This window comes from Trichechus manatus, unplaced genomic scaffold (assembly GCF_000243295.1).
Source record: "Trichechus manatus latirostris isolate Lorelei unplaced genomic scaffold, TriManLat1.0 scaffold00121, whole genome shotgun sequence".
Lineage (NCBI taxonomy): Eukaryota > Metazoa > Chordata > Mammalia > Sirenia > Trichechidae > Trichechus > Trichechus manatus.
In genome coordinates this window covers 7,461,494-7,489,411 of record NW_004444057.1, presented here as the reverse complement: position 1 = coordinate 7,489,411, position 27,918 = coordinate 7,461,494, and the positions used below count along the sequence as shown (strand labels likewise).

General features: G+C 36.8%; 1 protein-coding gene across 1 annotated transcript in view; it reads left to right on the top strand.

The window, feature by feature from the left end:
• The window catches only part of FBN2 (fibrillin 2), a 282,788-nt gene that overhangs the window by 172,682 nt on the left and 82,188 nt on the right, over nt 1–27,918 (top strand). Inside the window, exons 15-22 of the mRNA XM_023738698.1 lie at nt 1,804–1,926; nt 8,215–8,367; nt 11,344–11,397; nt 13,003–13,128; nt 17,058–17,183; nt 21,954–22,073; nt 26,667–26,804; nt 27,640–27,690. Coding sequence (XP_023594466.1) covers nt 1,804–1,926; nt 8,215–8,367; nt 11,344–11,397; nt 13,003–13,128; nt 17,058–17,183; nt 21,954–22,073; nt 26,667–26,804; nt 27,640–27,690 — 891 coding nt within the window. The remainder of the gene's footprint in view (nt 1–1,803; nt 1,927–8,214; nt 8,368–11,343; nt 11,398–13,002; nt 13,129–17,057; nt 17,184–21,953; nt 22,074–26,666; nt 26,805–27,639; nt 27,691–27,918) is intronic.

The following is a 27,918-nucleotide window of genomic DNA, read 5'->3' as shown; positions in this document are numbered from 1 at the left end:
TAAAACTAATCCACCAGTTGGAGACTGTAGCATTATCTCAAAATCTTACATGGATTTTGTGAAGAAAAAATTTGAATATTCTTTCAATTGTTTTTATATAAACCCATTTTAAAGGCCAAGTTTTATTGCTTTAGTAAGCAATAGGTTTTCCTCTTAGAAATAAATGAGACTGTATTATATATACACACACACACACACACACACTCACTCACAATTGCAATTTAGTAAGGTGGAACACATTTTGTAGTTCCTAGTTAGAAGTGAGTTGGTGTTTTTTTTCTTCGTGTTTCCTCCTTTTAGAAAAAAATAACTTGATGAATGCTTTCTGGCCTTCAATTGCACTGACTTACCTGAATACCAGATAAGACTCATAACCAATCCTTATAATTTCAATGAAATGCTAGGAAGATGCAGAGAGAAATATGATTCTCATGTTTATGAATAACAAATAGCTTTTTGACTCTCCAAGAAGGGAAAGTACGGGATGAAATAGAAATATTATAGCTTTGCTGATTGAACTAATGACTGGAAAAATGTCATCTCAAGGTTAGCTGACTTGGATTTAACACAAGATAAGAGATTAGAATTGTGTTCCAGGGTGTAGCATTATGTTACAGTATGTAACCTTGTTTCTGCATTTCTTAATATACTAAAATACACATATAAAGGTGATCTGTGTCTCACTAGTTTCTGCTTTCTGGAAATTTTTTTTTTCATTTTCTTCTTATATATGTAATCAAGAAGTCTTGAAATGTTCATGATTTAGCAGCTCTGTGTTTCGATGCCTGTTTCATCTTTTGGAGCTGTTTAATGTCTGGTTATATTGGATAAAGTGGATTGCAAATTGGAAGCAGTACCCCAAAGTATTTTATAATTATGAACTGATCAAATTAAAATTAAAATAGTGTCTACCTTTAAAGTTTTTAAGTGTGAAAATAAAAAGTAACTTAAAAAGTTTAATGTTTCAAAAAATTTGTTTTACTTAACTAATTTGAATGAAATAGTTCATATTAAACACAGTTAAAATTAATAATGAAAAAGGAGTTAGTGAGTCTCTTTTTTTTCTTAACGAGTAAAGAGAGGCAACTTTCATGCAGTAAATCTTTCTGAGAACGTGTTTGAAAGGGTTGCGTTTAAATGTAAAATATGTCATCACATCTATGTGCTCTTCCACAAGTTATAAAGTAAAAAACAAAAGGTTGACAGTGTAGGGTGGTAGCAACAGGTAAACTCTGTAATAAAGTTAAAGATAAATTTACCCAGTAATGGAATATTTTGATCAAAGATTCTATAGAATAATGCTGATCAGATGGGGAAAATGAGAACAGAATTTAAAATTCTCATGTAATCCAGACTTTCTGGAGTTTTGGAGGCTAGATAAACCCCCAAAACTATTGCCCTGAGATAAACTTTAAACCTTAAACCAAAACTATCTCCTGAAGTCTTCTTAAAACTAAACAGTAGTTTAGCTTAACTAGTGAAGAATGTCTGCCTTGAGCATTGTGCTCTTTTAAGATCTATGTATATGTCTATATCAGATTGGCTACAGCAACTCGAAAGGTTAGATAAGAAACTTAGTGGGCAGTGAGTTTATGTTAATGGAAGAGAAACAGCTCGGAAAAGGAGGGTGACAGTGGTTGCACAACTCAACAAATGTAATCAGTGTCATTGAATTGCACATGTAGAAACTGTTGAATTGGTGTATGTTCTGCTGTGTACCTTCTAATCACAACAACAAAAAATAAAATAGTTTAAAAAACAATTACTCAGTAATGGCCTTGGCTTCTCTCTCCCTCTGGGCAGATGTTGATGAGTGCCAAACCCCAGGAATCTGCATGAATGGGCACTGCATCAACAATGAGGGGTCCTTCCGCTGTGACTGTCCCCCTGGCCTGGCTGTGGGTGTGGATGGCCGAGTTTGTGTTGGTAAGTCACCCATTCTAGAATGGCCCCAGTGTCCCAGTGATCTTTGAAAAATGGACAGAGAGCCCAGACAGCTCCTTCAGAAGGCTCTGATGAGATGCAAATCAGAAATACTGAAGAACAAAAAAATTTTGCCTTAACCAGACATCCTTGATAATATCAGATAACTGAATTTCTGGACACAGTGGATTTAGATTTTGTGATTATTAACAAATAAGACATGAAATGGGGATATAGTTATATTTAAATAAACTTTTGTCTTTCCCCAAACAGAATTTAAAATATAAATGGCATAATGCCATAGAACTTGAACTTGTATCAAAAGCTATAAATGTTTTCAAATAGTTGCTCTTCATCACCGTGCAACTAACAGTAGAAGCAAGTGAAGAGTATGAGAGAGAATATACATTTTATTCTCAGCCATTAAGAATTTATCTTGGATACTTGGTCAAATGGATTCCATGAAAATAAATCAGCCAAGCATCAGCTTTAAAAAGACAGGCAAAACAGAAATGCCACTGGCATTTCAAAACCCAACCAATATGTTTTAATGATAACAATAACAGAGTGAGTTATAAAAAGATATTTAATGCCATTTTTTTCTCTGAAGTGCTAGAGTGAGACCTCTAAAGTGAATTAGCCATGGTGCACTCCCTGTTTTTCAGTTTTATTGAGTAAAAGGCAGGCATGATCATTGGTTTAAAAGTATGTTTCAGAGAAATGAAATTCTTTCTTAGACATAATTGATAATTCTTTACTCTTTCGAATCAAAGTATTTGAACCCCAAAGGGGAGAAAAAAAAAGCAGCAGATGGAAATAATTTATTCACTCGAATTCATCCACTGTCTCCAATCTAGGATTTATTTCAGCCTGCAAGGTTGTCAGCACTTTGTTCAGGGATATTTCAAATACAGCAGCTAGAAGAATGTAGCTCCTTCCTGCTTAGAGAGCTAAAATATTTTCAGTTGCCTTAAGACACTTAGTTGCTTTTTCCTTTACTTAAATGATTCCACGGAAATCTACGGTGAGTACAAACCAGTTTTGGAGGAAGAAGTATTTCTTTTAAGCAACCAACATATGAGTAGTTGCTAGGAATTCAGTGTTCAAGCCCAAAAAATTCATTCTCTTCTCTAGATGTAGGAAAGTCATCAGAAATTGTTTGAAAGCCCTTTCTCGTTTTTCATGATTGTGGTTAAACTTTTTAAAATTAAAAACACCATTCAGTATATGTAAAATTATATATTGTTATTCCCATAATGTGCTTAGATGTGTTTTCTTCATGTCTTCTTCCTTTGGTGAAGCTTTTGAGAGCCACCGATTGTTGAAGTTAGGAAAAATCACTACCATGGATTATTATTAGGGTTAATGCTTTAATTTTAGATTTCTTCTTTTTTGTTGTTTGTTTGGTTTGGTTTCTCCAGATACTGAGCTATGGGTTATCTTTATTTTTCTGAAAATTAAACTGTTATTGTAACTAGTATGCTGAAGAAGCAGGACTCATAGACTAGGTATAAACAAAGAGCAACCTTATTTTTGTCTCCTTTCTCCTTTTAAAATGTGTTCAGTGAAGGCAGTTTATCCAAAAAGTAGGAAGAAAACTTAGGCCACCACATAATTTTACTGAATGTTCTTAGGTAACAAAAAGTTCTAAAACTACTACTGTAGCAAAATTACCTCAATTAATAGAAATTAGGATATCCAGTACAACATAATAATTATTATTCTTAACTTGATTTTAAATTAAAATTTCTCCCTTCTGCAAGCTTAGACCTTCTATAAGTGAGAAGTTTCTGAAACCACCAGGGTCACATGGAGGGAGGAGAGGCGAGGGGGTGGGAGCAGGAAAGCTCTTATATTACTGGTACCGTCCTAAGATAGCTTCAAGGTTTCTAGACTTTGCAGATGTTTAAAGCCAACTTCTTTCCTTGTGGGTGGTGTTAGGGTACTTTAGAGGAATTCGACGGCTCTTCCTGAGCTGTGGACATGGCATTTTTCTCCTGATGGCCACGCTTTGCTCAGCCTCTGGTCCTTTAGCATCCGTTTCACACAGACTTTCTGATGGCATCTCATCACCCCTCCAGGTAGTCTTCTTAGACCCACTCTTAACATGTCCCATGTCTGATCCATAGGACACATCCATCCTTTGCCCTGTTTAACTGTGTGAATAGATATTGATCTCACCCCTACCACCTCTCCTTTGTTCCTGCAATAGGAGTAGCCTGTCCACCTTTGCCTTTTAGATATCTTAGGCAGGGGTGGGGACAAAGTTCTTCAGGTGCTCCCTTTGAAGCCCCTCTCTCTCAACCTGAAGTAAAGAGAGAATCACCCCCGACTCATAACCCAGCTCTTACCAAGAAAATCCTCTCTTCTTTGCTACTCTCTTGAACTTTATCCTCACTGTTGAGGAGGGGTTTAAGAATCAGATAACCAATTTCTGAGGCCTATCTTCTTCAGGATGGAGTCTCAGAATTCATCTTGGTATTTGATATTTAGTGCCATAGGGTTTCTGTTTAAAGTTCATTTTTAACATCCTATTACATTAGCTCTAGAATATTTCAACATCTTTCTGAGCACTGTTTGACATTTCTGACAGCTAAAAGGTTGACTTTCTTCTACCCCATTTCTGCTACTTACTAGCCGTGTGGCCTTGGGCAAGATGTTACCTCTCTACGTCCCTTTCCTCATCAGTTGTTTTGAGATTTAAATAAGTTAAATTTGTTATCTGGATAAAACTTAGAACAATTATGCATAGCAAATTCTCAGTAAGTTAGCTATATGATGATGATGATTGCTTTATTGAACTAGCACGCTGGTATGACATCTAGGGCAAAGTCTCAGAGTTGCTGCTTTAAGCAATAAAGAAAAGATGATACTAAAGAAAAAGAAGAAATTTAGCATTTTTACATTCCTGTATATGTTACTAATGGTGTGTAGAATCTTCTAATTACCTAAGTAAATTCTTTAAAAATTTACTTTTAAGAAAGAAAAAGCCTGGAGAAATTTGATAACATATGGGAAAGATATAGCTTGGCATTTAGATCCAGTCCCCCACGGCAGTCATTTCCTAAAGCTGCTGTAACGAAGTTCCACAAAATAGGTGGCTTTAAAAGCGGGAATTTATTGTCTCACAGTTCTGGAGGCTAAGAATCTGAATCCAGGGTGTCAGTGGGCCGTGTTTTCTCCTAAGGCTCTAGGGAAAGCTTTCTTGTCTCTGTCAACTTCTTGGCAGCCCCCAGTGTTCCTGAACTTGTCGGTTCATCTTCACCTGTCTTTCCTCTGTTTCTGTGTCTCTTCTCCTGTTTTATAAAGACACCACTCAGATGGAATTAGAATCCACCCTACTCCAGTCTGACCTCATGTTAGCTGATAACGTCTTCAAAGACTCTATTTCCAAACAAGACCACAATCACAGGTACCAGGGGTTAGAACTTCAACATATTTTTTGGGGGGACACATTTCAATCCATAACAGCCACTAAGGCATTCCTATGAGCATGTGCTGATGGTGCTGCTGGTATTGGTGCCTCTTTTCTTGTCCACTTTGTAAGCGGTGGCTTAATGACAAATTTGAATGGGATCATTTGGACTAGGGTTCCAGTCTGAGGTCTTTGAACAAAAAGAGGTTGACTGTCCTCACTGAAGATGAGAAATAAGGTTGCCCCTACTTTTTGAGTATTTACTGTAAGATCATCTTGTGAGAATCTGAACCCAGGAAAATTCGTGTCCCTGAAATCTACCCACATTACTTATGCTGCTTTCTTTTTCATGAAACTTCTAATGTTGGATACCCTAAAGAACTTAGTTAATTTGTAACACAAACCAGTAGGTAAACTGTCTCATTCTTCTAGTGAGTTCTATAGGCTTTTTTACCTACTTCTAAAAACTGTGCATGACGTGTTTTCTCCATGAAAACAAAAATAATGACCATTTCATGATACCTCTTGATAGAATTGGTGGCATCCTAAACACTCACAAAAATCATATTGGGAATCATAAACTATGTTGTGGTTGTGCAAGTAAGTCTTTGCGCCAAACCCTGCACTTAAGTGCAACTCAGAGGTAACTCTGCCAAACTCAGCCACGGCAGAAAAAGGAAGAGATAACGTATCCTCTCCTCGGGGTTGGTGTGGTAAATCCTTAGCTCTTCCAGAACAGTCCCATTTGAGTATACATACATCTCATGGTTTAAATCAAGGCATACATCTCATTGTTTTAACGAGAAACATCCCAGGATCATTAAAAATCATTAGATGACTCACTCTGCGTAACAATCACATAAAATTGTTTCCAACAAGTTGGAATAATTATAGTTTATAATAGGAATTACCTTTTTGATGGAATTACTATGTCAGTATACTTATTAAAAATTTTACTGCTTCTCTGGCCTTAATGATGATCTGAGTTTTGTGTAGTTGACCATTTACTGGCTCATAAAGTTGTAGCGTATTTCATAAGACTACAGAGTGAAAGAAATAAGCAGGATATGCTTCTTTCGGACATAGCATGACATAGTGGAAAGACAAGGAGTTTGGGGTTGGGGATGTGTGTAAACCTGTCCGGGAAAACTAAGATTACCCACTTCTGATTCCAGATTGTGTGGTGGATAACAAATCCCACTCCACATGCCAACTGCATCCTGTGGAAATCTCAGCATCCCTTGACTGTTCAGTTCAGACCCCAGCCACCCAATCAGCCCTTCTCTCTCTCATCACCAGCCACCTAGGGCTGGGTCAGCAGGTACCACTATAGGGTACTGGCCTCAAGGTCAGGAGTTGACATGAATCCTTCCACTCTAGACCAGCCTGCCCCAAATTTGGAGGTTTCCTCTAGCCCCTTGGAACCCACATTATTCCCTGCACTTTAGACTAGCCAGCCCCCCTACTCGTTTGGGCCCTGTGAGTCATTGAAACAACTCGCAGTGCTCATGGGAACACCATACCTGCAATAACAGCTTTAATATAACAGAAAAGGATGAAAACAAAGAGACACATAAGGCAAGGTCTTTGTAGGGATCACAGAACGGAGCTTCCGTGTCCCAAAGAGAGACATGCTACCCTCTCCCGTGCATGGTCACCAACCAAGAAGCTCCTGGGCTGCGTCTTCCAAAGCCTCTTTTGGCCTCACCACATGGCCATGATAGATTACATTATGCCTCTTGAGGTTTGGTCAGTATAAGGCCCCCAGGTGGTCCCTCTTGGGCTGGTCAGCCCCCCACTCATTAACCTCAGGTGTTGGTCCGGCTCTCAGGAACCAAGACCAAAGACCAACTGGCTTTCTGCAAGGTGATTCCACACCTTACGGGGGGTCACATAAGCCAGAGTCTGAATCTTAGCTCAGGCACTGGGTATCTCTAGGACTTTGAGTTACTTACTTAACCCATCTGAACCTCATTTTCCTCATCTTTAAAATGGAGATAATGATTACTATTCTATAGAGTTATTCACGTGACTATACAGTGCAATAATATTTGAAGCACAATTCCAAGGACACATAATGGTAGTTACAATATTTATAATTGGCTTTATTGAGAGTCTGAGATTAAAACACAATCTCAGTGACAACTAAGCAGTACATGGAGGCTGAGAAGAGGCTTCCTAACTAAGGAAGATGAAGTAAGACATCTCACTATTAAGCAGTGTTACCTCAAGGTAGTTTAACTTCACTGCTCTTCTTTGTTCGTTAGAGCTTTTAAAATAGAAATAATCCTAAGTGTCATTTTCAGTATAGTACAGCCAGTGATTTCAGCTCAAAGTGTTCTTTATAACTAGAAATGTACTTAGCTCAATGAAAGATTTGTGAGTATAAGTGAGAGAATGGATACTTGTGTAGCAGATACAACTTCTTTAAGAAAAAAACTGAGTTTTTATTATGCATTCATTCATTCCCTTGCCAACAAACGTTTATTGATTTCCTAACACTGTTACATGCCCTGGTGATGCAGTAGTTAAAGTGCTCAGCTGCTAACCAAAAGGTCAGCAGTTAGAACCCACCAGCTGCTCCACTGAAGAAAGATGTAGCAGTCTGCTTCCCTAAAGATTACAGCCTTGGAAACCCTATGAGGCAGTTCTGCTTTGTCCTGTACAGTCGCTATGAGTCGGAATCAACTTGACAGCAGTGGGTTTTGCTTTTTGTTTTTTATTAGATGGTAAAGATAATTTTTTTTTTTTTAAGTGGCAGATTCCTTCTTGGAACTTCCGGTCAAGTGGGCCACTTAGCTTAAAAGAAGCCTTCAGTTTTGAAATCTTTTTGTCTCCATCACTAGCTCAAGTTGTTATTCTTACACCTTCTTTAGATACTCACATGCGCAGTACGTGCTATGGTGGAATCAAGAAGGGAGTGTGTGTCCGTCCCTTCCCCGGTGCAGTGACCAAGTCCGAATGCTGCTGTGCCAACCCAGACTATGGTTTTGGAGAGCCGTGTCAGCCGTGCCCTGCTAAAAACTCAGGTAATCACATTTGCCATTTTCTCACCTGATTAAAAAAATCTAGAAATTCAACATTAGATATTTGGCTAAAGAGTGTAGCAGCTTTGAAGTGTTTCATCATTATTTTTAATTAAAGGAAAGAAATACAATTCCACATAGGAATGTGAGGCATATAATGAGAAGACTTGGCATGTGTTTACATATGATCGCTAGGCAGGGAGAGAACACACAGTGAATAGGAAAATCTATTTGCTGATTTAATTATGATTGTTTGAACAGATTTTTCAAGAATGTGTTAGTCTCAATTTCCCTGATTTATGATGTCACTATGAAGATAAGTAGCATAAAAGTTATTTATCACTTTCAAGGTTATAAATACATAAGAGCCAGTTGTATTTTTTTAATCTCAATACAGAGTGGTCTCAGGCTATAGTTTGTCATTAATTCTAGACTTTTAGGTCAATAAATTTGACTCTTATTTATTCATACATTTACTAAATCTGTATTGACTATATGTAAGGACAGTAGGAATTCAAAAATAAACACAATATTTTTTTTCCTTAATGTTGAGAATATAGGCAAGCAAACATATAAATTACAATTTGCTATGGTTACTGCCTTAAAAGAGACAACTGTGATAGCACAAAGGAAAGAGCAGTTAGGAAGCTAGGAAAGACTTCACAGAGGGAGCGGGGGATGTTTAGTTTGGTCTTAAAAAACTATTAAGAATGTCCCAGGTAGAGGATGGGAGAAAAGCATTCCAGGCAGAGGAAATGACCTGTAATTCTGTTAAAAATCCTAAATGGAGTATTCAAAATTCGACAAATGATAAGTTATTATCAAGAAGAACTGCTACGTATGAGATTTTTTATAAAGAAGGGTAATGAAGAGACTCTTGCCCTAAAATACATTAAAACGTAGTATTCCTATTATGAAAGAAGTACATAAACTGGTAACCAAGAGAAACCCATTGGCCCTTGAGTCAATTCCAACTCATAGTGACCCTGTAAGAGTAGAACTGCTCCATAGGGTTTCCAAGGAGTGACTGGCAGATTCAAACAGCTGACCTTTTGGTTAGCAGCTGAGCTCTTAACCACTGTGCCACCAGGACTCCTAAACTGGTAAAAGACTAAGCAAAAAGATCAGTGAACTAATAAAAGGAATCTAGAAATAGGCCTGAATACAAATGGGAAGCGTGATGAAGACAGCGTTTTAAATCAGTGAAGAAAAATGAAGGATGGAAAAAATATGAAGTTAGATCCCTAAATTAAACCTTACAAAAATAATTTTCATATACAATATATAATTTAAAAAATGTTTTGACTTCTAAAACAAACGTCAAATACTAAAATACACATGTAATTTGGAAAAGTATTTTCATGCATCATTCCTTAATTTATAAGGAATTTACATTAAACTTGAAATTCTCTGTAGAAAAAAGTGCAAAGAACCTAAACAGGATTTCACAAAGAAGAAATGAAAATGGGAGCTGACCATATAAAAATATGCCTAAAATTTAAAAAAATAAAATAAGTTGCCATTTTTGTTTTTCAGATTGGTAAAGTGTAGAAGATTTATTTTTCCAGTGATAGAGTTACAAAAATGAATCCTCTCTTATAGTGCTGGTAGAAGTGTAACTTGGTACATTTAGGGAGGGGAGGCCCTGTGTGGTGCAAAAGGTTGATGTGCTCAGCTGCTAACTGGAAGGTTGGAGGTTTTTGAGTTCACCCAGAGGCACCTCAGAAGAAAGGCCTGGCAATATGCTTTTGAAAAATCAGCCATTGAAAACTTTCTGGAGCACAGTTCTACTCTGACACACACCAGGTTGCCATGAGTCAGAGTTGACTTGACAGCAACTGGTTTGGGAGATTATCAGAACCTTTACAAGAGGCATAAAGTTCTCACAGCTTTACTTCTAGGAGATTATCCTAGTGATATAATTGAACTTCATATCATTTATTATAATCGCTAAAAGTTGGACACACTTAATTTTCATCAGTACGAGATTGATTGAATTAATGTGTTACATCCATATAGCTGAGAAAAAAATGTTGTTGTTGAAAAAAAATCTTAAGTGGGTCTGTATTGACATGAGGAGCCTGGTGGTGCAGTGGTTAAGAGCTTGGCTGCTAATGAAAAGGTCGGCAGTTCGAATCTATCAGGTGCTCCTTGGAAACCCTATGGGGCAGTTCTACTCTGTCATAGGGGATTTCTATGAGTTGGAATTGACTCGATGGCAACAGGTTTGGTTTTTGGTTTTTATACTGACATGCAAAGACATCCCTGATAGATGCCCAGCATTCAAGCTTGTGCCCCACTTTTGACCCCTACAACCTGGAGCAAATTACTTTGCTTTTCTGTGCCCCAGTTTCCTCAGCTATAAAATGGGGGAAATAATAGTGTCTAGGAGCCGTGGTGGCATAGTAGTTAAGAGATCTGCTGCTAACCAAAAGGTTGGCAGTTTGAATCTACCAGCCGCTCCTTGGAAACTCCACGGGGCAGTTCTACTCTGTCCACTAGGGTCGCTATGAGTCAGAATCGACTCGACAGCAGTGAGTTTTTTAATTGTATCTAGGTTGTGCTGTTGGGAATATTAAATAAACTATTAGTTGTAAAATGCTAGAACAATGCCAGGCACATGGTAAGTTCTGCTACATAAGTGTTGGCTATTATTATTTTACTATTAAGAGAAAAAAGAAAGTTACAAAACAGTCTCTATAGTATAGTTTTTATTTTTTGAAATTTTCACATATAGAAAATAACCAGAACATTTATCAACATATTAATATTATTCAGGATGATGACAAGTTATTTTTGTGTAATTTTTTTATTCTTATATGTGATTTTGGAATTCTTATAATAATTATGTACTTCAAAATGGAATTTTTTTCAATTTAAAAATTAATACACATAATTCTTCCTAATGGTAGTTTTGGAATTATGGAACAGTTACAGTTTATAGTTTTTAATTTCTCTATTTTTTTTATTATTATACAGCTGAATTCCATGGCCTTTGTAGTAGTGGAGTAGGTATCACTGTGGATGGAAGAGGTAACTGCTTTCAATTCTCAACATTATAATTGTAATAATTATATAATTCATGGACTTATTAGATAATAATGTTATTAATATTATGATATTAGATAATATTATAAGAACATATCAGTACAAAATAATAAGAGAAATTATCTCCTAAAGCACTTGTTATATTCTAGATTATTTTAAGTGGCATATAGATGCACATTTTTCATCTTGGGTAAATATCTGTTAAATATGCATTGTCAAAAATGTCAGTAACACAATATCCATGATTTTATGGATACTATTGCTTAAGAGGAGACATGAGTTGATATGTATGTTTAAAAAAAAAAGTGAGTCAGTTTTAAGAAAAAATCTTAAATAATGGTGTAGATATGACTTTTAAAAACCTTTCAGGAATATTTAATATGGATCAAATTCAGGAAACATGGCCCTAAGAATAAATTAAGACTATATTTGCCTAAGAATACTAAAATATTTCTGTCTAGATAAAGAGGTAAAATTTATTAAAATGTTCTTATTTTAAAAATAATTAATATAATTAAAAATTTGAATATGTAGTCTTGAATAGTTAAGTATGTATGTGTCATAATTTTAAATTTCTTTTATATTTCAGCATACATATAGGTTTATTTTTTAAATAAAACAGTAGGGTGCTGTTAAGTCTTCACTTTACATGTAGATATCCTTCTACGTTTGTGTGAGAAGAGTTTAGAAAAGTTATACATCAGTTGTCAATAATGTTGAGTCTTTGCAATGAACATTAGGAAACAGAGTAAAGAAATTGTCTTTTACAAAGATGCCTTTCCCAAAAATACAATGAAAAGGCTGGCATTTCAGTAGTATTTAAGAAGGTCTTCCAAATTTTTTAAAATAATGGTATCATCAGAATTTGAGCGTAGTGACCAAAATTTGATTTCTGGGGTACTCCATTTTTATATTCCCTTTCCATATGGCCTTCCCAACAGAACCAGCTGCCTGTTGGAAACTAATGGCCTCAAGTACAAGCACATCCTCAAGTCCTACTGCCCGTGGGTGACAGAGAGTAATCATATTTGTTGCTCATTGTAAAACATCCTGTCCTGAAGCAGCCATGTTTGAACTGTCCTCTCCATTAATGTCAATTCATTAACAATGAGGAACATTTATTAAATATTGTATTACTTAGTCGACTGTTAAAAACGATAATAAAATGGAAACATCCCTTGCCTTCAGGAACCATGAAATTATATAGGCCACACTAACAGATCTCTGTTTTCTGATTAGATAGTCATAATAGCTATCAAGTTGAGCTTCCCTTTGGATTTTGGGCCAGCAGCCTGTAAATTTTCTTCATTAATTTTATCATAAATATAGGCATGTTAACTGGTTCAATTCCTTGAATTTCTGCCAGTTCCCTTCTTTTTTCTTTGACTTCCAAGTGAAGTGTTCTGTGTCTCCCAGTTTTATTCTCTTAATGCCTGTTTTCACTTCCTTTTCCTTTCTGAAAGGCAGGCAAATTGTGGACTTGCAGAGTTAGGTAAACACTTTTTATGTTGAGTCATCTTTATTAGCTCTGCATTTATCTACAAACAATAAAATGTTATGTGAGCATTGAACTTTCGACATTTAATGCAGATATCAATGAATGCGCTTTGGATCCTGATGTATGTGCCAATGGAATTTGTGAAAACCTACGTGGTAGTTACCGTTGTAATTGCAACAGTGGCTATGAACCAGATGCCTCCGGAAGAAACTGTATTGGTAAGTATTTCGTTATATTTATTCAAGACCCTTTTTGTACAGTTTAATCCCATGGGTTATAGCATTAGTCAAAGCACAAATAAATGATTAATAAATCTTAAAGATCCTCATTTCCTTCTTAATACACAGAGAGATAAAAATACTGGAACCAAATAAATTTTCATTACACAATAACAATCTCCTGTTTGTACAATTTAGTTTTAAATCATTCTTTTCACAAGTGAATAGACACATACGCTCAGTTATTGGCCTGTTGTTTTTCTATGTCTATCTTAATCATATAAATTTTCACTAAGAAATGAACTTCAAAAATTAATGGGGTGATATAGATAACAGTAAGTCAAGAAAATAACGTGTTACAGATTGAGAAAAACTTTGAATTCTGTAAAGAAACAACTAGTTGTTACTACATATCTAAACATGATAGCTGAAATGGGATGTTTTCTTTTTGTAATTTATAAGAGAATGAAAAAACTCAAGTATGTGATTTATGTTTAACTAAAGGAAGAGGAGGAGGATGAAGAGGTCTGACAATGTTGTATTGTTTTCTGTTAGTTCATATCTTCAAGAAAATAAAATTTCTGTAGTTGCAAAGTGTGCCTCTAGCGCTTAACTGCATTATGAAAGGGGCAAGATGGGCAAACCCCACTTTTATCACTTTATCAGCATGCATCCAATTTCAACCTGGAAGTGGACTCAGGCTTCACTTTCCCATATCTTCATTCCTTGAAGACCCTTCTTCTGTGGCACTTCCCTCTCATCCTAACCACCCAGTTAAGTCAAAACATTCCTGGCCACCCGGAACCAGGTCATCAAGGGCTACCTGTAGTTTCAGAAGTCTGCACAATTCCCTATACTAAGATTAGCCAACCTCCCTCTCTCTCTCTAGCCCTTTGGGGCTAGTTCACAAGCTAGAAGTACTCTGTTCTTCTTTATCAACTGCCGGTGCAACTTCCCCTGTCACCTAGCCACCCAAAGATGGTTCCTCGTGAGTTAGAACCCTGTGCTTCTGACTGCCTGCACAGCCCTCCCCTGAATTAGCCACCTTAGCTAAGTCAAAGTCTCATTGACTCTTGTGAGTTCCATTAATTCTCTATAGTGGCTCACAAAATTCAGAGACTATTACTTATACTTACAGTTACCCATTTATTATAGCCAGAAACAATACAAGTGAAGAGACACATCAAGCAAGGTCTGGGAGAGTTCCTGGCATGATGCTTCCATTGTTCCCAGGGACGTGCCACCCTCTACCTTTCATGTATGTTCTCATCAATCCAGGAAGTGCCAAAAGAAAGAGCTCCAAGGTCCAGCGTTCCTTAGCCATTGGGACCTAAATGAATATGCATGACTGGGGCCTTAATGCATAGCTATGATCAGTCTCATCAGTGAATATGCATGACTGCATCATGTCCCCTCCCTTCCTGAGATTAGTTGCCTGAGTGGAGCCTGTTGCCAGGGTGGTGCCTGTGTAGCCCCTACTTATTTATACATGTTTAAGCATTGCCTGGCTATTTTGGAAAGCAAGGGGCCCCTTAATTGCTCAGACTATACCAGGGGCTATTTTCAGAAACCAGAAACAAGGGCCAAACTAAGTTCTGTGTCCCACATGCAAGAATCTAGATTTTCTCATAGAGCATGTTTGAGTTCACTTTTATCAAATGAATGTTATTTGACACATCATTATGCATAATAGCTTTTACAACTAATCACTGATGACCTTTCCAACCAAGTGTTGATGATTATGATTAGAAAGTAATACATTTCTCTTCAAAATTTTGATAAAGTACTTGTTTTTTATTTTTGAATATATTTGACACTGAGTTGAAGATCTACATACAGATGGATGTATAAAGGTGGTGTTGTTGTTAGGTGCCATCGAGTCAACGCCTGACTCATGGCAACCCCATGTGTTACAGAGTAGAACTGCTCCGTAGGGTTTTCTTGGCTGTAATTGTGAGAATGGCACAGGACCGAGCAACGGTTCTCCCTGTTATACATAGGGTCGCTTTGAGTCGGAAACAACTCGACAGCACCTGACAACAACAGTATTTACAGAAGCAGGTCACTAGGTCTTTTCTTCTGAGGAGCCACTGAGTGGGTTCCAACTACCAACCTCTACGTTAGCAGCCTATCGCAAACCACTTACACCACCCAGCCTCCTCAAGTAAAGCTATAGTGAATACTATATATTTTCAATATAATTGATTTTGATGTCTACAGGAAAGGGACACCAGCCACACATTATTCTACTTTTCTAAAAATGTGCAAGACAGCTTTTATTTACCAGAAGCTAAGTCATTTCCATTGATCATAGCTTCTAAATACAGTTTAGAACATGGGCACTGTACTGAAAAAAAGGAGATTAAGTGAGCAGTCACACACTGAACATGGTTCATGCAAGTATTTAACTCTTTAAAGTAGGTACATGCATAATTTTGATAAAATTAAAACTAGATTTTAAAAATAAAAACAAGCCAAATTTCAGGAATGGAGAAATGGTTAAGTAGATTGTTAAGCAATCACTTGATACAACATTATACACTCATGGGGGAAGGAGTCCCTGGATGGTGCAGATAGTTAAGCACTCGACTACTAGCCAAAAGGCTGACGGTTCAAACCCACCCAGAGGCACCTCAGGATCCAGGCCTTGCAGTCTGCTTCCCAAAGATCACAGCCTTGAAAACCCTGTTGAGCAGTTCTGCTCTGCACATGTGGGTTCACCATGAGTTGGAATAGACGCCAGGGCAGCTGACAGCAACAATCATGGGGGAAAATGATGGTCATGCTTAAAAATAGAATTTCTGTTTTTTATAAATTAAGATTTAGAACTGGAGTAAAATCATCTAAAGGAAAAAAAATCAGTTAAAACATAAAAATAGTATTATCAGTGGTGATGGAATTATAGGAAATGTTTTTCCAATCTTTGTTTTCCAAATTTTGACCATGCTGGTATATTGTTTGATGGGCAATTAATATTCACAAGTCTAAAAATATAACTTTAAATAAGGAAATTCTTCACCCCAAACTACAACTTTTATTTCTGTCATTAACCACGTTTGCAAAAATCAGTGTGTGCATATGAAGATAAAACTCAATGTGAGCTTTTTAAACTCAAGATTTCAATGATATTCTCTGAGCTGTTCTAGACCACTAAAGGAGTGTACAAAATACATCATTCATTTTCCATTAATTACTGTAAGAATAAAAACATAATGGAAAAATGTTAGTGAATACTTTGGTATAACTGCTGTTTAATGCATTCTTTATTAGAATTTTAATTAGAAAAAAACCGAAAAGCAATACCATCTGCTTTTCCATTCTGTTATTTTTATTATACTTAAACAAGTATATAGGCAAATGAGTGTAACCTTTTGATATATTTCATGAGTACCTTAAAATATATCTAATATAGTACCACTGCAGGACAGTAAGCAAATGAAGGAAAGCAAAGTTAGTAATGTGCCCTTGGAGGAGCCCTTGAGGTTCAGTGGTTAAGCACTCAGCTGCTAACAGAAAGGTCAGCAGTTCAAACCCACCAGCTGCTCCGCAGGAGAAAGATATGGCAGTCTGCTTCTATAAAGATTACAGCCTTGGAAACCCTATAGGGTAGTTTTACTCTGTCCTGTAGGATCGCTCGCTATGAGTCGGATTCAACTGGATGGCAACGGGTTTTTTTTTTAAGGTGCCCTTTCCGAAGTACTACATACTTCCCAGGGATTCAGAACTTCTTAAAAGTAGCCACCAGCATAAGATTGTCCTGTTTGAATAAAACCTAATGTTTTCTTCTGTGCTGTGTGTACAGAGAAAGCAACCATTTAGAAGTTGGGGAAAGGATGAAGGAAAACCCAAGCAGCATGATAAAACATTGTTGGGCACTGTAGTATACATTTAAATATGTGTATCTCCTGTCTTCTAATGGTTGCTTTCAGACATCGATGAGTGCCTGGTAAACAGACTACTTTGTGATAATGGACTGTGTCGAAACACACCTGGAAGTTACAGTTGTACATGCCCACCTGGGTATGTATTCAGGACGGAGACAGAGACATGTGAAGGTAAGAACTGTGTTCGTTGCCTTAATTGTGAATAGTGAGTACCTAGATATGCATAAACATCAGTTACGTTGATGAAGCCATCATGAGGAAGAGTGTTGTGTGAATCTTTTATTCTGTAATCCCTTTCAGCTGATCTGCCAGTTTCAGAAATAGCATATACCTAACCCAGTTTTAAAACACTGTCAGTTTTGTTCCACTCAGATAAAATATCAACAGACATTTGGAACAAACGTTCTGAAGCTTTAAAAAAAAAAAAGAAAAAAGTGGAAGGAGCCGTATATTGCTTTACTTGCTGAAATAAAATGTCAGATTTTTGTTTATTTTGTCTTCCCCTTTTTAAAACCACTGTGACACATTAGCCTGGGAACCTGGATTGTGGTGGTGAATTAGTAATGGCAAAGTCAGCTCTGATGCAGTTAACTTATGAAATGATTGGTATGCCTAGGGGCTTGTCCCATAAAATATATAATTAAACTTTATAGTCTGAGAAAATTGTCCTTTCCATTTGATAATTTAAAAGTTGTCATTTGGACTTAAAGATCATAAAATCATTGTTTAAAAATGTATTCTTTCTCTTTTAATCAGATTTTTCTGCAGTGAGAGTTACTCAAATGAGTTAACCACTTAGGGAAGTCCTCATTTTCAGTGAGATACCAGCTAAGTGATGACTGCATTCAATTAGGTTTTTGTATATTGATCAAAGTACTGTGTGTTTCAGAATAATTTGTTGTATGACTACCAGTCATTGTTCTTCTTTAAGTCTCACTGTGTGGGCCTACACAAGTCTTCCATGTCATTCTGAAATCCATTAGCTGCTTCCAAATAGTAACTTTTTTTTTTTTTTTTAAGATTTCATCTTTAATTATGGTGAATAGTCTTTTCCTTATCTGTTAAAGTATTTGTTTCCCGGTGCATCTACAGCCAAGAAACTACAATAGTATAATATTATGCAAAAAGATGTTAACATTCTCTCTTCAGCTGGCTGTTTAACATCAAAGCGTTCTTGTGAATAGAAGCACGTTGGGACTGTTGAACAGGATGCCAAACACAAATGACTCAGCTGAAGTCAATGAAATGAAATTACAAAGTGCAATTCTAAGTTTAGATTGAATTGGAGGGACCACTGAAAGACAGTAATTAGCCTGAAGAAAGAAAACCTCGGCATAAAGTCCAGGTTTTCTAAATTTAGATCTGGTAACAACTTTCCTCACTGCCCACCACCTTTGCAGGAACTCATCGAAGAGAGGAGAGGTGCGTTGCATTCCCAATTAAAGCACTTGGAGAATCTTCTCCATGGATGATTACAGGACACACTAGGAGTCTGGAATATCTTTCTGTAAATTAGGAGTCTCTGGGTGGTGCAAACGATTAATGTACTGGGCTGCTAACTGAAAGGTTGGAGGTTCAAGTCCACCCAGAGGAGCCTCAGAAGAAAGGCCCGGTGATCAACATCCGAAAAATTGACCATTGAAAACCCTATGGAGCACACTTCCACTCTGACACACTTGGGGTCACCATAAGTTGGAATCCACTCTATGGCAACTGGTTTTTGTTTTGTTTTCCGTAAGATAGAAGAGCTGTCTTTATAATCCAGTTCAGGCTTCTTAAATGTATTTGACTAAAGTATTTCTATTTTCTAGCACCCATTTATACCCCAACCTCCGACACCTATTGTCTTCAGAATTACTCTGAGAAACATGCTTTGTCCAAAGATATTCACGCCATATTCCTCAATGATTTTTTGGAGGAACAGAAGAAGGGATTTCAAAACTTGCTTATTTTTCCTTATTCCCAACTTTCTACGCTTTCTTCCCACTGCTCCTTAACGGTTTTACTGTCTGCTGGAGGGTAAGCTTCTGTTAAATCTCAGGAAAATATTAAAGCAAAAACGCTTAGATATCATCTTGATGTAGCTGGGAAGCTGATGACTGTCAGGACCAGTTTCCCCTTCAGCAGCAAGAATACCCTTTGGTGCTAGTGTGAGAGAAACATAATGGGGAACACAGTGGAAGGTGCCTTGGATTCAGCATTATGAATACTGAATTGTTGATAATAATTTACAGCATATCCCTCCATGTTAACAAGAAAGATTGGAGTGGAAGGGTACTGACAGCCACAATACTGACGTAGAAGTCAAGGACTCACCTGCTTATGTGAACAGTGGAAGAGGAGCAGGAATGAATCCCGTTAATAGTGTAATGCTGAGTCATAGCATAAGTGTCACAATCAGGGAGCAGGGTACATTAATGCCAAATCAGACACCAGTGACAGTTGGAAAGAGTGATCTGCATTTATTTCGTCCAAGGGGTCATTGTTACTGATACATCTGAGCCTTTTCTTATAATGAAAAATATTTGCATCTGTAATTCGTAGGAAAGAAATCCACGCTATGTAAATAAAGGAGACATGGTACAAAAATATTTTGCCACCTGCCTCATGTACATTGGTGGATATAAAAATGATTTATTAAGAGAAACCTAACCAAATAACTGTTATTTCTACACTTTCTTCCCACTGTCCAGTTATATTTGCATTTTATTAGGTGTTTTGCAAAAGATAGACCTGAAGGCCACGAAACTCTTTCCCTTGAGTTTCCTGCTTATTTCCACCACTGCATTTGAACCCTAAACTTGTCTGCCTGAAGCAGTTCTCTTCATCCTATTCTTTCTAAGCTAATTTCCAAAGACTAGACGGAATTATGAGCAGATTCATGGCAAATTCTAGCTCCCTTTATATGTTTTTGCTGTATTCACTAACTTTGTTTGTCATTCATGTTTTCAACAGGCTATTTTTAAATGTATAATAAATAGCAGTAATAATGAAGAGAAGAAAGTTCCTCTGATATTTCAGACTGAAGTTACAAAAAATTTATTTTACTTTTTTCGAGCCCTGAGAGTCTGAACGTTAAAATTTTTACCGCAAGCACTGTGGTTTAGATTGTGTTTCCATTGACATAACTAGTTAAATGTAAACCAGATGTGCTTTGAAGTTCATTTCCAGGAATGTACAGTGAACTGTTTCAATTCCTGATTCCATGACATTTCTAACATAAAAACATTGTATTTAAAGAAAAATTAAACAACTGATATTTGCAGCTGTCATTGCATATGCTTATAGTTTTTGAATTCATAAATGCTTAATTTAAAATAGGGATTTTAAAAATAAACATGATATTGGCATTTTTCTTTTTTTTAGGCTTCTTACAAATGAAATTAATAGGAGAATTATATATGGCCTGTCCTCAGATTAGTTATCTGCTTTCTTTTTGATTATCTGGCTGCTTTTTTCTATTGTGTTTTTTCTGAAGGAATTTCAATACTCTGGAATAGATGTTTTCGTTCCAAATCTGTGCTACATTTACAAAACCTGCTCTTATTTTTTTTTTTTCCTTTCAAGAGGCCTTCTTACTGTAAACAACCTGAAAGATACATTCGTATTTCCTCAAGTAATTTCTATTTCAAAAATTAAATTAGTACATAGTTACTTCTTCAGTAAATTTGAAGTACAAAACAAATGATTTTTAAATTTGCATTTCAAGCCCACTGACTTGGAAATCAGCTGTGAGCCCTGCTCTTTCAGGGCCAACTTAGTTCCTGCTTGACTTGAGACGTTCAAGAGTAAGCATTACAGTTGGCTAGCTGTTTGTCTCCATGTTTCTTCTAAACGTACTAAAGTGTTTTATATTAGATTCAAAAAGGTGTTTAGGGAAACGGAGGAAAAAAAGTATACTGGTGGACTCAGAAACCCCAGTGTTCAATGTAAAATGTCTTGAGGTATGTTGACCTGTTTCAGATAATCAACCAAGTAGGAAAAGAAATCTGTGTGCCACTTCTTTAAATTAAGTGGCTGAATATGTATTGAAAGTCAGTCTTTGATATTGTTTCTAGTACTTTAACTGAAGCTTGTATTTATTTTTAATTAACGCATGTGTTAAACTATTTAACTTTACAGGCTTGACATTTTCTTTAGTCACTGCTGGAAAATATATGCATACTCTTAAGTATCACCATCAACAGAACTTGCTTGGATTATGGTATATGATTTGATTTAGGACACAAAACAAATTCTTATTTGTAAAGGCCTATTTAAGGTGATTACATGTGCTCCATTGAGTTTTTCTAATTTTTATTTTACCAAAATCATCTGTGCTTTAAAAATCTCAGCCAACTAAGCATAAAATGAATAAATTCAGGCTGAAAAGAAAGGATGGTAGATAGGGACAGGAGGGGAACACCATACCTAGTATTAAAGTTTCAGTCCTATTTCCTGATTTGTATGCAGGACTTTGGAATTAAAGCCACCATTGTGATATTTGGTTTCTAACAAGGCCTTCTTAATTCTTCTAAATCCTCAGGGATCCAGAAATGACAGAAACAATCAACCTTTGCTTGTGCACAGCATGTTGTGCCTGGGAATATGTTGCTTTCCGTGGAATCAGAATTTGAATTTCCCATAGGACAACTACATTTTATTATGGGGGAAAACTTAATCCAATTTATGTAAAGTTATAGCAATATATTGAAGATTCACAACTGAACCCTTTCAAAATAGGCGGATTCCTGTAGTCTACCAAGTCCCCAGTCGTATAGATGTGTATCCACACTGTAAAATGCACGTCTCCGTTCTTCATTCACTTTATGCCTCATAGATCCATATTAAAATTGGAAGAGCCAAGTTTACCAGACATTCTGGCATAGCATAGCTTGTTGGAATAATATTTTCCAGAAACACATGGCAGTTCTAACAGAATCTTTTCCTTCTGAATTGTAGATACAAATGAATGTGAAAGCAACCCGTGTGTCAATGGGGCCTGTAGGAACAACCTTGGATCTTTCAATTGTGAATGTTCACCTGGCAGCAAGCTCAGCTCAACAGGATTGATCTGTATTGGTAAGATTCATACATGGTGCTAATGTTTCAGTTTCTTTGCAAAGATACAAGCTGGGACGTAAAGCTCTGCTGTGGATAAAAATAGAACGTGATTGCAGGAAGGTAATAATTAGGAGTTACAGTAGTTGTTTTGTCTTCATTATCAAGATAGGAGTAAAACATGATAGCATAAACTAGGCAGCCTCTTAAATTTTGTTAGATTCTATAAAGTGTTCCTATCATATAAGTGAGATATGCTGTAGGTTATAAGCAGTCCCTTACCACACACGTGTATATTCTTTAGCCTAAGCATGCCTGAGACATCAAAACAATCAAATCCTTGTTGCATATTTCCTTATAAACAACCCTTGTATGGTAAACAAAAATGTGATGGAATTTGGATTCAGTTAACAGGACAAGAATTTGAAGATTTTAAACATACAGAGGAAATTTATTATTTTTTTGTTTCTTTCATCAATTATAAATTCATAGGCTCCAAGAAGGAGAAATGAATTGTTTCTTGTTCTTGGAAATCTCTGGGTAGAATGATTCCAAAACTTCCAAACTAATATCTTTTAGTATGTCTCAAAACACTTAAGGTCAGTTCTTGACAATGGCAATAGGACATATATAACTAGATAGTCTAATCTGTTATTGTAAGGAACGGTTCAGCACATGGAAGGAGAAAAATATCTCAGTCGTTTTTTCCTGCTTCTAGCATCTGTGGTTCTGTTAGACAGGCATTTTCTACAGTCCATAGCATTAGCTAGTATCTACCTTTAAAGTAAACTAAATATATTTTCAAAATAGTTAGGAACACATTTCAGTTTTACACAGTACCCAATAAATTGGCAGTTTTTATGTTTTCCATCCAAAATGACTTTTTGATTTAATATTTTCCAAAAGACAGTAGTATTTTCATTATTATGTCTGATGTTAATCATATTTAACTGGGTGCTAGAGTACCTGTTTGTTACATAAAGAGAAATGACCAAGTCCAAGCTGTCAATGAAAACCTTTTCTTTGGTGATGTTAGCTTGTCATCCCCCAATGATGTACAGCTGGTGAAATTTGAGCCCTGCTCCGCTCTCCGTGTTACGAAATAGACTGCCATCTGCCTGGGGCTTTTTTTCTTTTTCCCTATAGAATCCTGGGAGGCTGGATGGTAGAGGGGGATTGGATTGAGTAAGGCAAAAATATTTGTGCTAAGCCACAATTTCCAACCGAGATGGAGTCATTTTATTATGGAAAGGAAATGAACTCAGCATTAGTCAATAAATGTCTCAGAAAACTACACCTGTGTTCCATTGCGGCATCAAAGACATCTTAGTTTATGCTTCATTGTATAGACTTTTATTATTTTGACACTTTTCTTTTTGGCCCTTAATGAAAAATGACCAGAAACATTTTACTCCCAGGCCATAACACCATCATATTTTTCTTAGCTAAATGTGTTATATAGGGTTGCTATGAGTCGGAATCAACTCAGTGGCAGTGGGGTTTTTTGGTTTTTAATGTGTTATACGTGTTTTCATTCATTATGATCAGATTTGAATATACCAGCCTAGAGCCGCCAGAAGGAAATTTTCCTAACGTTTAAATATTTTAGACATCATTTTATCTGCTTTTTTCATTAAAAAAATAGAATTACAGGTTTTAAAAGGAAATAAATAAAGGAAAAAACAAATAAAAAGGAGATCATGATACATATACATAGGAAAAATGAAGAATGTGTTTTTGTAATAAAATTGTCAATGCTTAGCCTACAACTTTGTCTTTCACAGAGTACCAGTTTCTAAATTTAGAACCAACTAAGAAATCCCTGATTTGATTACAAATTTAAAATTAAGTTAAATCATGTATGAATTCATTGGATACTAAGAACATTCAGAGATTTAGAATCTATTCTGCAAGCCTTCTCAAAATAAATAAATCTTAAACTCGTCTTCCAACTGCTTAAAAAGACTCTTGTATTCTGGTTGGAAAATGATAAATAGAACAATGGATTTGATTAATCTTTCCTACATTAATTATACTGCTCTGGTCTGTTGGCTCTGTGTAATCCAGACCATATTCCTTCATCTTTGACTTGAATCTGTACTCTGTCCTCTAAACACAAGGACATGACTAGGGCAGCAGTGACTCCCCTTCGCCCAGCCCCACGTACTCTGCCACCCCTGTTGTCAAATCCAAGGGGCTGTTCTTGTGCCTCATCTAAGCCTCTTAGCCGTGTTTGTCATGTTCATCACTCTCTTCTTTTCAAGAAATTTTTCTTTTTTGGCCTCCCAGGCACAACTTTCTTCTTGCTCTCCTATTATATTTCTTCCCCCTTTTCTGTTTCCTTTGATAGATCTTCCTTGTTCACCTGCCGTCCAACTTGAAATGTCCCAAGAGTCAGTCTTTGGACCTCTTTTCTGTCTGTCTACGTTCACTCCTTAGGTGGTCTCTACACTGACTCAAATTTCTCCCTCCATCCTCAGCTTCTTCCCTAACTTCGGACTTCTATTTCCAACTGTCTGCTCAGTGTCTTTAACGTCTAACAGATATGGTAAGCTTAACATGTCTAAAACCGAATTCCTGTCTTCCTTCTTGGACATCTGTCTTCTGGAATCATTTTCTTTTTGGCAAATGGCAATTCCATCTTCCAGTTACTATCCCCCAAAACCTTGGAGTCACCCTCAATGTTTTTTTCTCAAACTCCACATTGAATTGATGAGCAAACCCTGTTAATTCTATTTAAAGTTTATCCTTATTTTAACCGTTTCTTACCACCACCACCACAAACCGCAACGCAAACCTTCATTTTGTTTCTTGATTATTATTGTCTCCTCTGTCTTATGTTTTTTCCCCCGTACTTGCCACCCTGTAGTCTATTGTTCACATAGCCGTCAGGTAGTGCTTTTAAACATAAGTTAGAACATGTCATTCCTTGTCTAGAAACCCATGTCTAAAAAAAAAAAACCTTGGCTTCTCAGCTTAGAGTATAAGCTAAAGTCCTTGCCAAGGATCATATTTAACCCACATAGCTGCTGCTACATCTTCATCTCCCACTGCTCTGCCTCCCTCTCACGCCCCTGGAGCCACACTGGCCTACTTGTTGATCATGTATGGCAAGCACGTGCCCATCTAAAGTCCTTTGTACCTGAGCTCTTCGACTGGAATGTCCCATACTTTGTTCCCTTCACATCTGTACTCTGATGTCACATTATAAGTCAGAACTTCCCTGACCACCCTAGATAAAATAAGTCTTTCTCCCCACCACCCTCAAGCCTGTTTACCCTGCATTTTTTTTTTCAGAGCTCTTAACCAACCACTGACTATATCTCTCTCTAGCATGTATGAGTGTGTGTGTCTTTCTGTCTCTCTGTCTGTATATATATTTATAGAGACAGAGAGAGATACAAGAGATAGAGAGATAAAGATAGATTTTGTAACTTTTAAGTGTTGATACAGTACCACCCTAAAAAAGAACCATGACGTTACGGAAGAATGAGGGCTTTGGAATCAGAATGCGTAGATTTGAATCTTGATTCTGACACTACACTACCTGGGTGACCGTGGATAAATTAGTTGGCCTCTGTGTGCCTCAGATTCCTCATCTGCCAGTTGTGCATACTTCAGAGACTTGTTTTGATGAGGAAATTTAATTAATACATGGAAAGTCTTTAGAATTGTGCCTATAAGCAATTACTGTTACAATTTATCTTACTTAAAATGACTATGACCAAGGCAACAAAGCATTAGTCAGGGTCCTTTAAAAGACCATTTAAATACACAGAGGCCTTATGCAAGCATCTGTTTCCCCTGTTTTATGGAATGTAGAGGTTTTAGCCTCTAAATCACCTGTAATTTGAGGCCTGATACAAATGCTGAGGAGCAAACATTTTATATTTGCATACGGTTTTTACCCCAACTGAATCTCCAGATAGAAAAAAGCAAAATGAATGTCAAACTCTTCTCCATACACCTTCCCTGTCACTTTTTATATCCAGTCAAGGACAGAATTGTTTTAACCTCTGTCCCAGTGTAAATATTTGTCACTTAACTGTAGTTCACTTCCTCTTACCTGCTGCTTTCTTCTGTAGGGAAATTATGCCTTCTCCCATGTGGGTGGGCCATTTTCACCGTAGTTCATTTCCTTTGGGTGTGTGGGGTTTGGTTTTGTTTCTCTTGTTGAATTTTTCAGTAACAATTCATCAGCACATACTATTAAATGAGTTTAAATTAAATACCATAGGTGTCTGCTTTTTCTTTGTTGTTGTCCAGGTCTACGTACTACATTTTACTTTTATGGTTTTGTTACAAACACTGTGCTTTTACAAATTTCTAAGTACCAGCAGAAAATCTTGGGCAACAATGACCCCTCCAACGATACTAGTAAATGTAATTGTATTAATTTGCCATATATCATGTTAGATGTATATTCTGCAGTATTTAATTTATGCGCATGCAATATTCAAATGAATAGGCATGTAAATATATTCAATGGGTATGCTATTGAAAGTTATAAAAATAATCTTTTTTTTAATGCTACCATAAATGTATGTGATATATACAGCTAAATTATATTTTCTGTAGAGGTAAGAGTTCCCAACCTTCCTTATTCCTTTTCAGACAGCCTGAAAGGGACGTGTTGGCTCAACATCCAGGACAACCGCTGTGAAGTGAATATTAATGGGGCCACTCTGAAGTCAGAATGCTGTGCCACCCTCGGGGCTGCCTGGGGGAGCCCCTGTGAGCGCTGCGAGCTAGGTAGGAACCTGTCCAAGGGCTTCTGGGCTCCTCCTTTGGAAAGCTTCTCCCTCAACTAAGGAACCTTGTTCACCACGTTTCCATAGTGAGGGAGACCATAAGATCATTTACCTTCCCTAAAATGTCTGTTCTGGCAAAATGTATTCAATTCTCGAACCTTGTATTTGGCTTGTTCTTTTACTGTAAGCAGACCTTCTGAATATTTTAGACAAGGAGGGGAATCAGCTAGAATCTAGCTGCTAGATAACTCGGAATCCTCCAGTGTCCTTCTCTGGATGTGTTCCAGCAGGACATGATATGATGCCTCTCTTTCCTTTAAATCTTTTGTTTACTTGTAATTCAGTTAATGTGAGAGCAGAAAAGGAATTTTAGAAAAAATTATGAAAATCTCAGTATGGATCAACACTAGCGGAGTTAACCACAGGATGTCATATGCTGTGCTGAATGTAAGCAAGAACAGCTGGAGCCCTTGGCCTCCAAAACCCCAGCTTTTTATTTTTATTTAGTTATATTTAGATTCCATTATACTGTGTCTCAAGGACCCCTGGTGATGCAAGTGGTTAAGTGCTCGGCTGCTAACTGAAAGGTTGACAGTTCGAACCCACCAGCCACTTCATGGAAGAAAAATGTATCAGTCTGTTTCCATAAAGATTTACAGCCTTGGAAACCCTATGGGGCAGTTCTACTCTGTCCTATAGGGTCGCTACGAGTCAGAATCGACTTAACGGCAGTGGGTTTGGTTTTGGTTTTGGTTTTCTACTCTGTTTCGAGCTTATTTGAGACAGGTGCATTTTCTTTTATAATGAAGTAAACATGTGTCCTGTTGTTCTTACAGATACAGCTTGCCCAAGAGGGTTTGCCAGAATTAAAGGTGTTAGTTGTGAAGGTGAGTGTATTCTTGGATAATATTGTAAATCTGTAAATCAGTGTGTAAAACTCACATTCACTCATGCTCAGACCTCGGAGATATTTATAATTTTAAAAATCCTTGAAACTGCAGTAAAGGTACTCAATGTAATCAACAAATGTTTAAAAAAATATTCTTAGGAAACAGTTGAGATTTTCCCATTTCTCCTCTTTATGCAATTGAGTATGTTTTCAAGAGGACATCACT